Here is a 14,582-nt window from a genome sequence, read left to right as displayed (position 1 = left end):
ACCCATTCACACACACAGTCACACACTGGTGATGGCAAGCTACATTGTAGCCACAGCCAGCCTGGGGCACACTGACAGAGGCGAGGCTGCCGGACACTGGCGCCACCGGGCCCTCTGACCACCACCAGCAGGCAACGGGTGAAGTGTCTTGCCCAAGGACACAACGACCGAGACTGTCCAAGCCGGACGCTCGAACCGGCAACCTTCCGATTACAAGGCAAACCCCTCAACTCTTGAGCCACGATCGCCCCATGGTTTGTTGACATTCATAATCAAGAACTAAAACAAGATCTTATAGTAAATATAGTGAAAAAGAGTTCATGTTTCACCATCGCTCACCTGTGGCAGCAAACCCAAATTCAGACCAGAATGCAGGGCTGAACAAAACGGTGAGCTTTATTTTAAAGCAGATGATAACGTCCATAAAAGGCAGCTAAAGGGTAAATAATCCAGAGGCACTGAATTAACATTCACACACACAGACACACACTGAGGGGTAATCAGGGGGATGAGGCACAGGTGAAACTAATTAGGATAAATCCACAGGGGAAGTAAAAGGAAATGCAAAGCACTGGTAGTAAATGACTACCAAAATAAAACAGGATTTGAGGAATGATAACAGGTAAGGCAGTGAAAAAAAACACAATATATCTGTATATTTTAAGGAGATTTTAAAAAGTGTAAGCTTGTGTGAATTAAAAATAAAAAGGTATGTTTATAAATGCGTGCACATATGTAATTGATCTGTGATTACAGAAACACGTCTGGCTTTTAATCTATTGATTATTTCTCCTTTCTTTAAAAGCAGCTCCTATAACAGCACTTAAGTCCCCGACAAATTTGCCTAAGGGGACAGTAAAGTATATTGCATATTGTATCCTATCTCATGTCTCCAGGTTTGTTCCAAAGAACTGAACCACAATTAACTGAAAGCACCTTCAGCACACCTAGAGCTAATACTGGAAACAGTTAAAAGCCAGATGACCTAAGAGCTCTGACTGGGTTAGGAAGGGTGAGCACGTCAGAAATCTACTGTGAGGCCGACCAGGGGCAGATCTAGAGGAATTTTTTTAGGGTGACACAAGGGTGGCATGGAAATCAGATGGGATGGCAAAATCAAAGCCATTTTGTCACACATATGCAGGTATTACATTCTGTAATATGTACTACACATGGTTAAAATACATCAACTGCAGCAGGTATACACGTTTCATATAATCATAGTCTGTAACTTTCTTATGGGTTTTAACCCAAATGACTAAACATTTCAGTTACATAAAAAAAATGTGACCTTGTTGAAATCTGAATTGCCCACGGTATTAATTCAAAATGTGCTCTTGCACAGTTATTGGTCTCAGTTGTAGCTATGCTCAAATTCCTAATGCCAGCTTATTTTGATTCATATGCAAAACTACTGTGACACTAGGGGTGGCACATACCACCCCATGCCACCACAGTAGATCTGCCCCTGAGGCAAACCATTTGGGGCTTTATTAACTAACAAAAAGTAAAGGGAATTCTACACTGTACTGGGAGCCAATGAAGTCCTTTCAGTACTATTTTTTAGTAGTGTTTTCTTTCTTTCTTTCTTTCTTTTGCCTCACAGCAACAAGAGGAATTGTGACATGTGGCATAAGTCTTTATGTGTTGTCCAAACACAAAACAAATACACATCAACAGGCATGCCTAGGGTCCCTTTTTATGTGGGGCAACACAATATTTTTATTTCTTGTCCCCCTAAACTACATCTTGAGCCAATGTCCCGCATTTTGACTGGTTGGCTCTGAAGAACATACACTTTTCTGAAGTCTGACTATTACCCAGAGTATATTAAGGGATGGCCTTTTATTATAGCCAGAAGAAGGTCGCCCTGTTTATTGCCATACTTATAAGGGAAAGTTACAAGTCACCAAAAAGTCACAACCTTTCAAGATTTTGTTAATATGATGAAAACTACCACATAGAAAATGAAACTATTAGATTGTTATTTGGCTTTTTTGATAATTATTTTTCAGATTTGCACACAGGGAAAATAAGGTGTGAAGTCAATCAGTATGTGTGTGCCATAATTGGATAACAACAGCTAAAACTGTTGGTTATGGCTCAAAAAAGGCATACCACTTTATGGATACTCTAAAGCATAGGTGTCAAACTCTGAACCTAATTACATTTGGCCCGCGAAGCCATACCAAATTACTATTAGAGCTGGCCCACTGGTATTATACAGCTAATATATATATTGTTTAGTATTAAGCTTTGCTTGTTCCATATTCAGTTTTCCAGCAAAACTTATTTGAGTCCATAAGAAAAGATTCATTCTTATATCTGGAGGAAGTTTTTTTTTTCAATAAATATTAATGTTAGCCCGCGACTTTGTTCCAGTTTTGAATTTTGGCCCACTGTGTATTTGAGTTTGACACCCCTGCTCTAAAGTGAAGCCTAAAAGACAATCTAGGTCAATCTAGGCATGCATATCTTTATATTAAGCGAGAATTTCTGTGCAAAACTAACTATGTGATGGATACTTTAATAGACATGCAAAACATGTCCTCTCTGTCAATAGTGCTGCTTCTAAAATGAAATAAAAAATGACTGAAAGTAAATTTGCCTTTGAAGTTGCAATAAAAAATAAATTACCAGAGAAGATATTAATATTAATTGCATGCTCCAACACTGACATTTACCCAGTTAATCAATGAGCCCTGCACTGCTGGAGCTCCCTGATGTTAACACCCATCTCACCAGCGAACAGCCTAATGTGAGTAACCACTTTCAGCCCTGTGCAGGATTATTTATATGTGACTAATGGATATGACTGCTTTAGGTTACAGTGATGACAACAAATGATGTATCAGAACATTAAAAAAATATATAGTGATGATAAAAATAAAAACAAAATGTGGTCAAAGGGGAAAACACACACATACACAAAATAAGTTGTTATATGAATTGTATGTACTTACCCGTCCATTTTGCAATGTACAATCCGGCTGCTAATAAATGACAGCAGGTAAGTGTCCAAAATTATTTTCCACCTGGATGGAGAATAGCCGGGATTAGCAACAAACCCGCATAACTCAAAGCAAACAAACCAAGCACCTTCGACATTACGTTTGAGCTATTCACCCACTCCTTTAGATTGTGTAGAGTTCAACAACACAATATGTCACGTGCACTTCACCATAGATTGCATTACTTTTGTCAAAAGCATGAATTTTAAAACTTTTATTTTGTGGATTCCTCTGTGGCTTGGCACCCTATGATTAACCTCGGATAAATTGCGCCATCTACTGAAAGATTTGGACCCTGCAACGCGTTCATATTTAATATGGATATCGATGAATTGTTTTATATGGTGGACGTACATGCTGTGCAAAAAAAAAAACCCCACAAAAAACCAAAAGACCATAAACCGACAAAGTATCTTACATGAGATCTCAAATTTTGGTAAAATCAGAACAGCTATGTTGTAAATACTTTTGGTTTGAAAGTATTTACAAAGTAAAACACGTGTGATGATTTTGGTATGTGAGAAGCACGCTGAAACTTTCAATAAAGAAACGATTTCTTAGTGATTAATGAGATAAACGTTCGGCACGGATAGACAGGGAAATAAAATGCGCAGACATAACCGTCGACACACAGCCACATGAGCACTGGTGTCTGGCTGGCCATCACAGAGACCTCGTGGCGCAACGGTAGCGCGTCTGACTCCAGATCAGAAGGTTGCGTGTTCAAATCACGTCGGGGTCATATCTATTTCTTCTTTCACACGCTTGCAATTTGCCTTAAATTTGCCAATTATAGCGGAACAACAATACAACCAAGGTGTCTTAACGCTGAACGTGTTAATTCCTTTAAGAATGCGTTTACGTTGACCGTCTACCGACAGTACCTCCACGCAAGTCTAGTTAATTTTATTAATCTGAGTTTTAAAAAATCTGAATGAACCATCATAACCTGTCAGAGTAACTGCACATCAGTTTAGCACCGCATTAAAATGTACACGTATGTGGTGATAGCCACGGAGGCTGAGGAATGGTCTTCAACCAGAAACACAGTCCTGTTTCCCCGTGGTTAGACACGAGAGCCGAAAAGCTTAACCATTCCTTTCCCCTGTAAAGCAGAGGTGCACCACAGAGGATCCCTGACTTGAAGTCACATTAAAGGTTAAAGTCTAATGTGCTGTTCTGGAAACACGCTTGAGTTTATCACGAGTGGATTCTTCGTGGTTTTCCTGTCCAACCTCAAATCTAAACGGAGCACTTTGCAAACAGTCTAACTCCTCTAACTATTACTACACTAGACACACAAACAATTTTCAGCAGAATATATTAAAACAACACCTGTCCACAGACTAAAATCACTTTCCTATTATGTTGTAATACATTATATTAATATGTTTAGTGTTGATCTACCTTTTTGGTCCAAACTCCAGTCCCCACATTTAACAAAACAAACATCCAGGGTGGTCACCTTATTTGCTGGAAGTCTTGTGTTCCTTGGTTGTCCTCTACATTCCCTTTTAGTTTTCTGTGTTATGAAGACAATGACTCCCTCTCCCCTCTCAAATGTTCCTCTCTGCTTAAATGCTTCATCACAAAACAAGTTGAAAGTCTCCCTCCCTCTCTCACTTCTCAGTCCAAGTTTCCCCTTCCCCACCTCCTTTCTCATCTTTCACTGGGACACACTAAACTCCAAACACTTCATTAGCATGGCCCTGGTGAGAGTGCAGCTTGGCTAAGACAGCAGGTCACCTCTTGTCCTAGGGAGCTGACTCACATGAGACAGACTCACAGTGCTCAACAGTCTATCACAATGGTCCGATTGTACACTGGAGCTCTAGTTTTACATCAGACAGGCCAGTTGCTGCTTATGTACCGCTCCTTTAATTTCATCTCCACTTAATGTGGAAGCCTATGCTCTGAAAGTAAGCACCTCTGACAAAAAGAGCTTTTTACATGCTTATAGCCACAAGTTTGTCAGACCAAGTAGTCCAAATCTTTCCAAAACTCCCTATTCACTCTACCCTTTAATTTGAAATGCCAGGCAACTGCAAATGTCCACACGGAGCACTTGCTGGTGGGAGGGATGGATGTGGGAGGCCAAAGAACAGTCAGAAAGGAGCTTGTATGAAGCAGTTTGTTCCAGGATGCATTATTATACTGTGAGCTCAAAATGGCTGTAAACAAACCCTGTAACCCAAGCAACAGCACTGAATGCCTCTTTTTATCCAAAATCTTATCTACTGCTGAGCAGAGACACCAGGACAGCATGAGGAGCTCAACAGCAATGTGTCCTCAGCAAAGGCTCATTTTAGTTACTACAGTCAGGAGTAGGGCCCCCAGGCAAGACCGTCCTATGTTTTTAATATGATAATAAGGTTGCAGAAAAGCTGGTTCATCTCAGGGCCAATGTAGAGACGGGCAACAGCTCACACTCTTACATGATCGAATACTCATGTCTTTTCTAAAGAAGTTGGCTTTTAACTTGAGATTCAGTCTCCCAGAATGGAGTTAAGCTGCTTCTGCTCAGCTCTGCTGAGAATCATTAAAGTGACGATTGGGAGTCAAACACAGAATTAAAACAATCATGGATTTCAAAATCCGTACCAATTTTCAGTAATATAAACTTTACTATGAAATTATCTGAGCATACAACTCTTTACTTTCTCCTTTTGCCAAATTTTTCCAAGTAACCTATATTTGAAAATGGAACAATAAAACTGGAAATTCTGTTTGTGGTGTGCGACCCCAGTATTTTCAGTGGCCCAAAAAAAAAAAAAAAAAAAAAAAAAAGGGCCTACCCTATGAAACAGTTCTGGAGGAGCCCCTGACTACTGTGTGAGCTAAAAGCATAATTGATATACCTCAAATCCAAGGCTTACTCATTAAGTAAAAAGGACTAAAGAAATAATAGATGAGGTCAAAGGCTAACTGGAAACTGAGCAGGTATCACCAAGATGAAGTTACCCTCAGTCAGACACCCAAGAAAGTCACAACAATAGCATATGAGACAACAATTTAATTTGAAAAGTTATTTACCATTTGAGAGTACAGCCAATATTACAGATAAAAATTTAAAAGGTAGAATGTCAGCCTTTATTTCATACAAAAAAAAAGACAAAAAAAAAAAAAAGTGAGGAACCTGTTGCGATTTTTGAATGTGGTTAGTCTCAAAAATCAAAACCTTCAGTTCAAAGCAAGTCCATGTTTGCCTTGTTTCCACTGAAGGGTAAGACCATAACAAAGACAGACAGTTTTTAAACAAAAAAGGCAAAGCTTGGTTTCCATCTCCAAAAAAAAAAAAAAAAAAAAAAAAAAAAAAAAAATTCTTATATTAAGTACTTGAACCTTTGAAATTTTGCTCTTCCAAATCACTGGGTTTGCTTCTGCCTCCAATACGCCTGAAGAAGGATATAAATCCAGACGTGCTCACCTGCCCTTCTGCATTATTCCCAGCCTTACTAATTCCAGTTTCCTCTTTTGTTACACTTTCCGTCCTTGAGCCAGAGGAGAATGACCTTTGAGATGCGTGTTTCTGCAGCAGGTCTCCCAGTCGGAAGCCAGATGGAGGGGACTGCACAGCTTCATCAACAGAATGAGACCTGTAGGTGGTACCCTGCGACAAACTTCTCCGATTGGGGCATTCAGGAAGAAAACCAGAACCCCTAAATGGAGACGTCTCACTGACAGATTTGGGTGCATCATTGCCCTCATCGCTCTTCCACACACCATCATCAAGGTTGTCGCCACCATATGTGGATGACAGCCTGCGTTGGTGGGCTGGTCTGTTTCTCTGGGGGCTGGTTTTCTGAGTGCAAGTAAAAGGGCTCAGGATAGTCCACGGGGAGCTCACATCCCCATTGCTGGCAAAGAAGTAGTCTCTGGTCCTAGGCCGAGGTGTTTTTGGAGTAGCAAGTGTGTCTTGCTCTCTCTGCAAACGACAAGGAGTACCTGAACCTCTCTCACAGTTGAGGCTTTTTGTGTTTTTTTGGTAGCAAAGCACATTCAGAGAGATCTTTCCCATCTTCTCGGCTTCTTTGTTTTCCAGTTTTGTCATGTCTTTATCCTCTTTTTGTGCTTGGAATGGTTTCTTATGACTATCTTGGTTAGAACGGGGACTTTGCTCAGATGTTTCTACCGATGAATCAGTCCGGGAAGAGCACTCCGAGGGTGACCCTTCGATTGGGGGCAGTGCATTCTTTCTGCATCTGGCCAAACCTTCCGGGACTGTAGACAGAAAGTTGTGCAGGGCCGACTCCAGGCTTGACGACTCACCGTTGGGTCCTGATGCTGTGGATCGGCGTTTGGGTGCTATACGCATGCTCTCCTTCCGCTTGTGCCGCCGCTCTGCTTCCTCTCGCTCTCGGTTTTCCTAAAGCAGTGAAGAGAGAGGGTATATTTAGGAAGATACAACTCAGCAGCTTAATGCAAAGAGTGCAAGAGCACAATTTTGCATGTCAAGGCAATTCAAAGTTCTCAACATTAAACCCTCAGGTTTAAAATTTGAGAATTACAATACACCTTTAAAAATCAAAGTTTTATTTATTGCCCTGATGAATCTTCATTGGTTAATATTTTATTGGACAAAATTACATTCTTACCTGCACAGCTGTGTCAAACCTCTTGCAAAATGAGTGAAAAATAGAGCAGCACTCCTCTAATTTAAAGGTAGATGGGTCTTCACAGAAATATTCAGCAACAGTATTGCTCACAGATTTTAACTCCTGGAGTGAGGACTCCACTTCTGCAAGCTTGGCCTCAGCCCTCTGAGAAGTTATTCAGAGATTTTATACATTACAAAATAGTCAATCTTAAATTGAGCCATTTAAAAAAGTAAAATAAGAAGAGAAATCTTTACAATTAAAAAAGTCTCCATTTGTTGTACGAGGCCAGGATGTCTGCTGCTGTACAATTTCACTTCTTTGATCTTCTTGACTTCCCTCTCAAAATCTGAGATGACCTCCTCTTTACAAATCCTTTGGTAGCATTTGCACATTTGTGGAAAAAAAGTGACATCGTCAGTGCAGAACTATTCACCGATTTTCTATAAACAAACGATGTGACAGCAATTAAACTGACAATGAAATGACATGATATGAAGTGATAACCACCTTGATGCCATCCCAATATGTTCAAGCTGGTTGGGAAAGGTCAGTAACTCAGAATCAATGTATTCTGCTTGCTGTGGGTGAGAGATAAGGAGTAAGAAACAAAAATAATGCTGTGGGATAAATCTGTTAAATAACTGTTTAGATCTGAGGATGACAGAACATCAGTCAACTGGGCTGACTAGTGAGAGTTAAAGGCTTTTTAGATAAGCAAAAGACTTTCCCAAAATTCATTCATTGTGATTTAATCAAAATGTGAATCCCTCCATTTCCAGGATCCTCCTCACCTTGGCAACGTAGTGCATGAGGTTCATGCCTGGCTTGTTGGCCTTTGTGTCTGCCAGCTTAAGCAGAGAGGTCATCCTAAAGCCGATAACATTGGAATTGTGACCACCCTAAATAATAAATGAACAATAAGTAAAATAGCTATGAAGACCTGGGGAAAAAAAAATAAACATACATATACATATATATAGCTTAAATGTGTAACAGTGTAGAAAAATACCAACAGCGTTCATGTAGTTCCCGGCTTTTAATACCAGCCGAATGACCGAGTGGAGGTCATCACAGTCCAACAGTTCTGAGAAAATAATGGGGAAGAAAACTTAATTTAACCATCAAAATAGACAGGTTGTGTAATTCTAGTAGAACTTGACAAGTCAGCTCAATGGATGTGTGTAAAGTATTACCATTAGCTGCTTTGGACATGACGCCAACTGAGTTCTTCACCTCCTCCATTAGAGGAAAAAATTCCTCCCTTAGCACCATCATTTTCAACCGTTCCTCATAGCTAAAGCCAAGAAACAAATAACTGCATTAGCTGTTGTAATTTTGTTTTTCTAAACCCATTATTGAGTGTGGAGAAACATTTTAAAGTGAACTCTCCAAAATTAGACATATGGAAAAATTAGCAGAATTATAAAACGACATCATACAAAAGACAAACAATCCACTTTATGTTCAAACTGTCAGCACGACTATGAATCAAAGAGCTGGTATGTGGCAAAATGTTAAATATTTCAAACAAAGCTTATCTGAGATCTCAAGCAACATTTCTTTAATATGCAGTCAAATATTTCACAAATGTGTGAGTTACACCACCCCAAAAAGGACAAAAATAAATAAATACTGAAAACCCTGCTTTAGAAAACTCCATACGCACCCTGGTACTTTGACCAGCTGGACCATAAACTGGTCAGCCTCAGCCAAAACAGAAAGGTTTCCACTGAACGACATCAGCAGTTTGACCTGTGCAATCACACGAGGGTCAGTAAACAAGGATAATATTCATGCCAGTTGGAGATATTACAAGACAAAATTATTTGGAATGGCCAAATAAAATGCATCTGATAATGAACATACTGTCACAAAATTATATTTTAATAAAATTAACTGCCTCAAAGAAAAACATTTATATTTCAGAAGGCTACTCAGTCTGGCAGTGCTTATGTAAAAATACTTTAAATAATCATTAAGTTAATATTATGCACAGATGACCAAAGCTAAAAAAAAAACAAAAAAACAAAAGAGGGAAGCAATGGTGGGAGCTGCTGTTACCTCACTTTCCTCTGGCAGCAGCTTACAAAGCTCTTTCAACTTCCCATTTCCAAACCGGAGCCAGTTCCCTTGATAAATGTCCTGCACAATTTCTGTCACAGGCCTGTGGAGGGAGACAAAAAGACAGCAGTGACAAGAAGATTATCTGACTCAGTTCTCGCCATATCGGCGTGACCTATTAATACAGTGCTGTAGAGTTATCGCAGTTTTCCATTTTCCATGCTGCCACTAGTTTACATTTATCTCAAGACAACGTGAAAGCCACAAAGACTCGCTTCCCTCAGTTATCCACACTGCTGGTGAGAAGTTTCTTCTACAGTAGCACTGGTTGTAAACCCTTCAAGTGTAACTAAGAGACACAGTTAGGCCCATAAATATTTGGACATTGACAGCTTTTCAGCTTTAGCCTCGTCACATCACTAAGGTTTTAAAAACTAAAACTGAAAAAATAAACAAATAAATAAACAAACAACAATGTAGTTCAAATATAAAGACTAAGGTTTTGGGGGGACAAGACTGGATGTCTGACACTGAGAATCATCTGCCTTTGAAAGTTTGCATTATAATACCTGTAACAAATTTTCCTAAATCTTGGTAAATAAAATACTAACAGTGAAACTAACAAAAGCTAAACATTTTTAAACCATAGAAAAAAACTTAACCAAACCCCCCCAGTCTGGAAACCAACTGAAACTAAAAAAACCAATGAGAAGGAAAGAAGAATAATAATAATAATAATAATAATAATAATAATAAATAAAGCACTAAGGATGTGAGCAAAGTGCACACTTTTAGCTTAAATTCAAGAGTTTGACAAAGATAATGCATTCATGTTTGATGGCGGGGGAGCACCAATGTTAACCATTTTGGATGATTCACTTCCATCCATACAAACATTTTTTTTTTTTTTTATGCACAATTTAGGAGTAAAAATAAAAATTGTTCAAGTACTTCAGCTCCTAACAGTAGACCATAACTGATAGAAATACTACTAAAACTGAATTCAGGAAGTTTTGTAGTCAAAAGGTTGTATGTGACAAATTTCTGATTTTACAGCGAGCTTAATAGTATACGTGCAATAGCAGTAAATGACAACATACAAATAGCTTTATGAAGTCACTACCAGACAAAAGCAGAAACCCTTTTAATTTGACTGAGATGGTAACGCTGACGACATTACAGCATTTAGCTGCCGACAGACATTGAGCGGTAATTTGTTATTCAAAGTGAGAGCCAATTGAACTTTGGACTGAAGGTGACAACCATCTTGATATGAAGCAAACCGACACCAACTGCTAGCCAGCGTGATAATTTCAGAAACAAAAGGTACACGTGCAAAAACAAAAGGCGACTCATCACTGCTCAGAGGGCCCCAAAAATCAGCTGTCACACAATGACACAGCTCACCCAGCAACACAGACCAGAAACTTAATGAGTTGTTAAAGAGGAACTGTGTGAAGGAGAGTACGATGATAATCCCTCATAGCAAACACATCGAGCATGTTCCATCATCTCTGAGCCTCACTTTGCTTCCCTCTAATTTAGATATTAAAGTGTGTCATAAAAGTTTTTAAAAAGGCATTGCCCTTACTGTTAGTGCTAACACCTTTCATTGAAGGTTAAATTTTATTTCCATTTATTTACATATGGTTAACTAAGATAAAGAGCTTGTCAGCTGGAAGATGATTAGCATAGCGGAAGTGACTCATGCGTCAAGATCCGCATTTCTGACTGCGTTTGATGTTAAAAGCACTGCCCCGACCACCGCTTCCTGTAGTTACTCAATTTAAAAGACAATTTAGTTCTTGTTGTGTTATCGTCTTCAAATGGTGCACTGCAGTGCTCTTTCACTGCCATTTTAATCATGTTCTTTTACTTTTAAGCAGTTCTTTTCATCACTGGTATCATGTGTCGCTACACTTCAGCAGCATCATTACCTCTTAAAATGCCTCAGGAAGATTCCGATATTCATACTTCTTTTGGAGTCGAGAATTGTGACCTAAAGACAACAACGTCACACACAAATGTAAAAACAAAATACATATTTAGATAAGAGGAAAAGTGGATAATCTATACAAGGCAAAATAGTTTTGGAGGAAGCTGAAATGCTTTCAGAACAGTTTCACTTCTGCCCTCAGGACTTGATTAGCTGGAACTTTTCTAAAATTACTTCCCATATCTGTTAATCACTTCCCTTGCTTGTTCCTTCTGTGTTTTGTGGCCATAATAATTTAGAGCATCTGCATCAGGTACAATGAACCCTTTACCTGAGGCTCCTGTGGAAGGTGATCCGTGCCATCACATTTCTTCAGGTTTGTTGAAGTGCACAGTGAGGCCCGTTTGTCTACGTGACTGAACAATTCCTCCATGCTCCGAATATCAAGCACCAGGTCCCTCTGGGGCCGACTAGATGTCCACACATTCAGTTTGCCCAGGACACGCTGGCTGGGAATAGTATCCCAGTTCAGCTTTTTCATGGAACGTCTCTGAATGTTGCGAGACCCGAAAGAAGAGGAATGGACAGGTGGGGGAGGTGGCGGTGGGGGTGGTGGGGGAGGCGGAGGGGGTACTGGAGATACAGTTGTAACATGCATGGCAGGAGGCTCAGAAGGCGCTGACAGAGGAAGAGAAGACGAGTCTGGAGGTGAACAGTTGGGAAGAGAAGCCGATTTAAAAATCAGCACTCCCTCCATCTGTTTGTCTCTAATCCAGAGATGATGGAAGTGTCCAGCAGCAGACAACTCAGACCTGATGGAAAATATAATTCCATATATGAGAGAGAGAGGGTCAATTGGTGATTCAGCAAAATATCAAAGAAATTCTGTCCAATTAACCTTTGCTTCATGTATAAAATATTGTCCTTAATTATCCAACTAACTCACTAACACACAACAGCAAATATCAGTGGGCAAAAGCGGAGTATTTCTCATTTAAAAGAAAGAAAAAAGCAGAAGATGTAACAGAGCTAACGGCAATTAACTATAATGCTTACCTGGTAGTGGCATAAGGTCATTCAGCCGTCGAATATAAAAGTTGTCACAAGCGAAAAGCCACTCTGACAATTCCCAGAGTCGCACTTGGCAACTAAGCGACCAAAGTAAGCTGCCAACAGCTTGCCGTTAACACGTCAGACTAACTCTTCGTCACAAAAGGCAGCTTGATAAATGAGAGAGGCACTGTAACGGAACTCTACATTATGTGAAAAACAAACAAAAGAAATCATTAATTTAACTCACCTTTTGCTTTTAAAACGTCGCTGTTAAACAAATCCTCTGACGTGATCCTGCCGCGTGCTCGGACATACTCAGCAGTGTGTATCACGAACAGCTGTCCCAGGTGCAGGTGTTTCCACCAATTAAAATTCAACTCATTTTCCCCCCACAGTAGGGAACGCCCTTCTGTGGAGAGGCGAGAGAAGATGGGTAGCCTAATAGCTTCAAACGCCAAGAAGAACTGTATTAAAACAGGTTAAGTGCATTTATTAAACATGTTTTTTTTCATTAGGCATTACGTAGGTTGTCAGGAGAAAACAGCTGCTTTTTAATGCTTTTACAAACCAACCAATGTTAGATAACCAAATCACCACCATCAAAGCTAATTCAAAAAATACATTAATGATGTTGAATTCAATGAAAGTCGCAGTTGACTTATTTATGGACGTATATGTTTATAAGCCATCCCTTTCATTTTTACTCACCGTGATTTTTTTTTTTTTTTTTTTTTTTAAATACTTTGTTTTATAATCGTCACTCCGTTTTGACCTCGTTCCTTTGCTGAACGCAGGCAGTCTGACAAACAGCAGTCACAGGTGCGGGAAGCTCCTCCACCAATCAAATACAAGCCGATTTCCATGTGGGAACGCCCACTGTGAATAGGTAAAGGAGATTGGTAGGAGTTGGTGATCAACAAAGCCAGACTATTTCTAACAGTAAGGTTAACTGAAGGATGTGTTTGTTATATACATTGACATCATGAATGATATACAGTACTGTTCAAATGTCTTGAGCCACCCCTTATTTCTTTATATTTTACTTCTAAGGAGCCAGACTTTCTTCAGATGTTTTAAAAGGAACTTGACAAAACGTTTTCCAGACTTTCTGAAGGTTTTTCAAAGTTTTGTTTTAGACATTGGCTGCTTTTTCATTCATATTCAGTCCAGTTCTTATTAAGCCACTTAACACTGACCTCTGTATCATTCAAGCATTAAAAAGGGACCAAACCAAGGGATAACGTTGTCTACACCACAGATGTCAACCCACTTTGATCTTATGTGGGCTGGACGAGTGAAATTCCCCTTTCTGTAAGTATACATAATTTTAACTAACCATCTAATCAATCAATACTATAAGAAAAAGAAGCACAATTCAGACAGAATGTCTGACTTTTTCCACATGATAAAAAAAATGATACTGTAGTAACGAGTCTGTCAGCTTGACTCTTTTGGCTTAAATTGGAAATGTGTAAAACATCACTTAATGACTTTGGTGTAGTATGAACAGTCATGGTCTTTATCAGTAGGAAAAACAGTAGAACTTGTAACAGTTAAAAGTCCTCTTTCACATTTTCCAAAATCATCTAAATTGGAGCATTTGCTGGGCCCATTCTAGCCAAGCCTTAACAAAACACTTGGCAAATAATGATTTTTAAAATGTACTCTGTACACTTTACTAGCAGTTTGTCACGAAAGCACATTTATTCTCAGTTCTTTAGACGAATCTACAAAAAAAACACACCAAAATTAACAGTTTTACACATAAAACTGGGACTAAAAAAACCATTAAGTTATGAACCAAAAACTTGACCTATCATGGTGTGCAGTGTGTTCTTTAAAAAAAAAAAAAAAAGAAACATAAACAAGTGTCATCTCTTAAAAAAAAGAAAAAAAAAAAAGATATATTATGTATAAAAAATA

The 14,582-nt window shown here is 39.2% G+C and overlaps 1 protein-coding gene and 1 non-coding gene across 4 annotated transcripts; one reads left to right on the top strand and one right to left on the bottom strand.

Annotated features, from left to right (window-relative positions):
* The first annotated feature begins 3,681 nt into the window (after nucleotides 1–3,681).
* trnaw-cca lies at nucleotides 3,682–3,753 on the top strand. The gene has a single exon. It is a non-coding gene; the product is annotated as a tRNA-Trp (tRNA).
* A 2,361-nt stretch (nucleotides 3,754–6,114) lies between these two features.
* Nucleotides 6,115–13,487, bottom strand: fhdc3 (FH2 domain containing 3). Of its 3 annotated transcripts, none has more exons than XM_040033229.1 (14): nucleotides 13,368–13,487; nucleotides 12,907–13,068; nucleotides 12,663–12,826; nucleotides 11,938–12,418; nucleotides 11,608–11,669; nucleotides 9,671–9,773; nucleotides 9,276–9,361; nucleotides 8,803–8,903; nucleotides 8,623–8,693; nucleotides 8,401–8,508; nucleotides 8,117–8,187; nucleotides 7,864–7,981; nucleotides 7,607–7,771; nucleotides 6,115–7,377 (listed from the first exon to the last, which is right to left on the bottom strand). In XM_040033229.1, exons 4-14 carry the CDS (start codon nucleotides 12,361–12,363, stop codon nucleotides 6,340–6,342), a joined length of 2,349 nt encoding a protein of 782 aa, XP_039889163.1. In that variant the 5' UTR covers nucleotides 12,364–12,418; nucleotides 12,663–12,826; nucleotides 12,907–13,068; nucleotides 13,368–13,487; the 3' UTR covers nucleotides 6,115–6,339. The 3 variants fall into 3 exon arrangements, with proteins under 3 accessions (XP_039889163.1, XP_039889164.1, XP_039889165.1); XM_040033230.1 differs by having other exon boundaries at nucleotides 12,663–12,859; nucleotides 12,975–13,068; XM_040033231.1 differs by lacking the exon at nucleotides 12,663–12,826.
* Nucleotides 13,488–14,582: the final 1,095 nt, after the last annotated feature.

This window comes from Simochromis diagramma, unplaced genomic scaffold, assembly GCF_900408965.1.
Source record: "Simochromis diagramma unplaced genomic scaffold, fSimDia1.1 OVJJ01000216.1, whole genome shotgun sequence".
Lineage (NCBI taxonomy): Eukaryota > Metazoa > Chordata > Actinopteri > Cichliformes > Cichlidae > Simochromis > Simochromis diagramma.
Note: the sequence above shows the minus strand (reverse complement) of the source record. Positions and strands in the feature narration are given on the sequence as shown.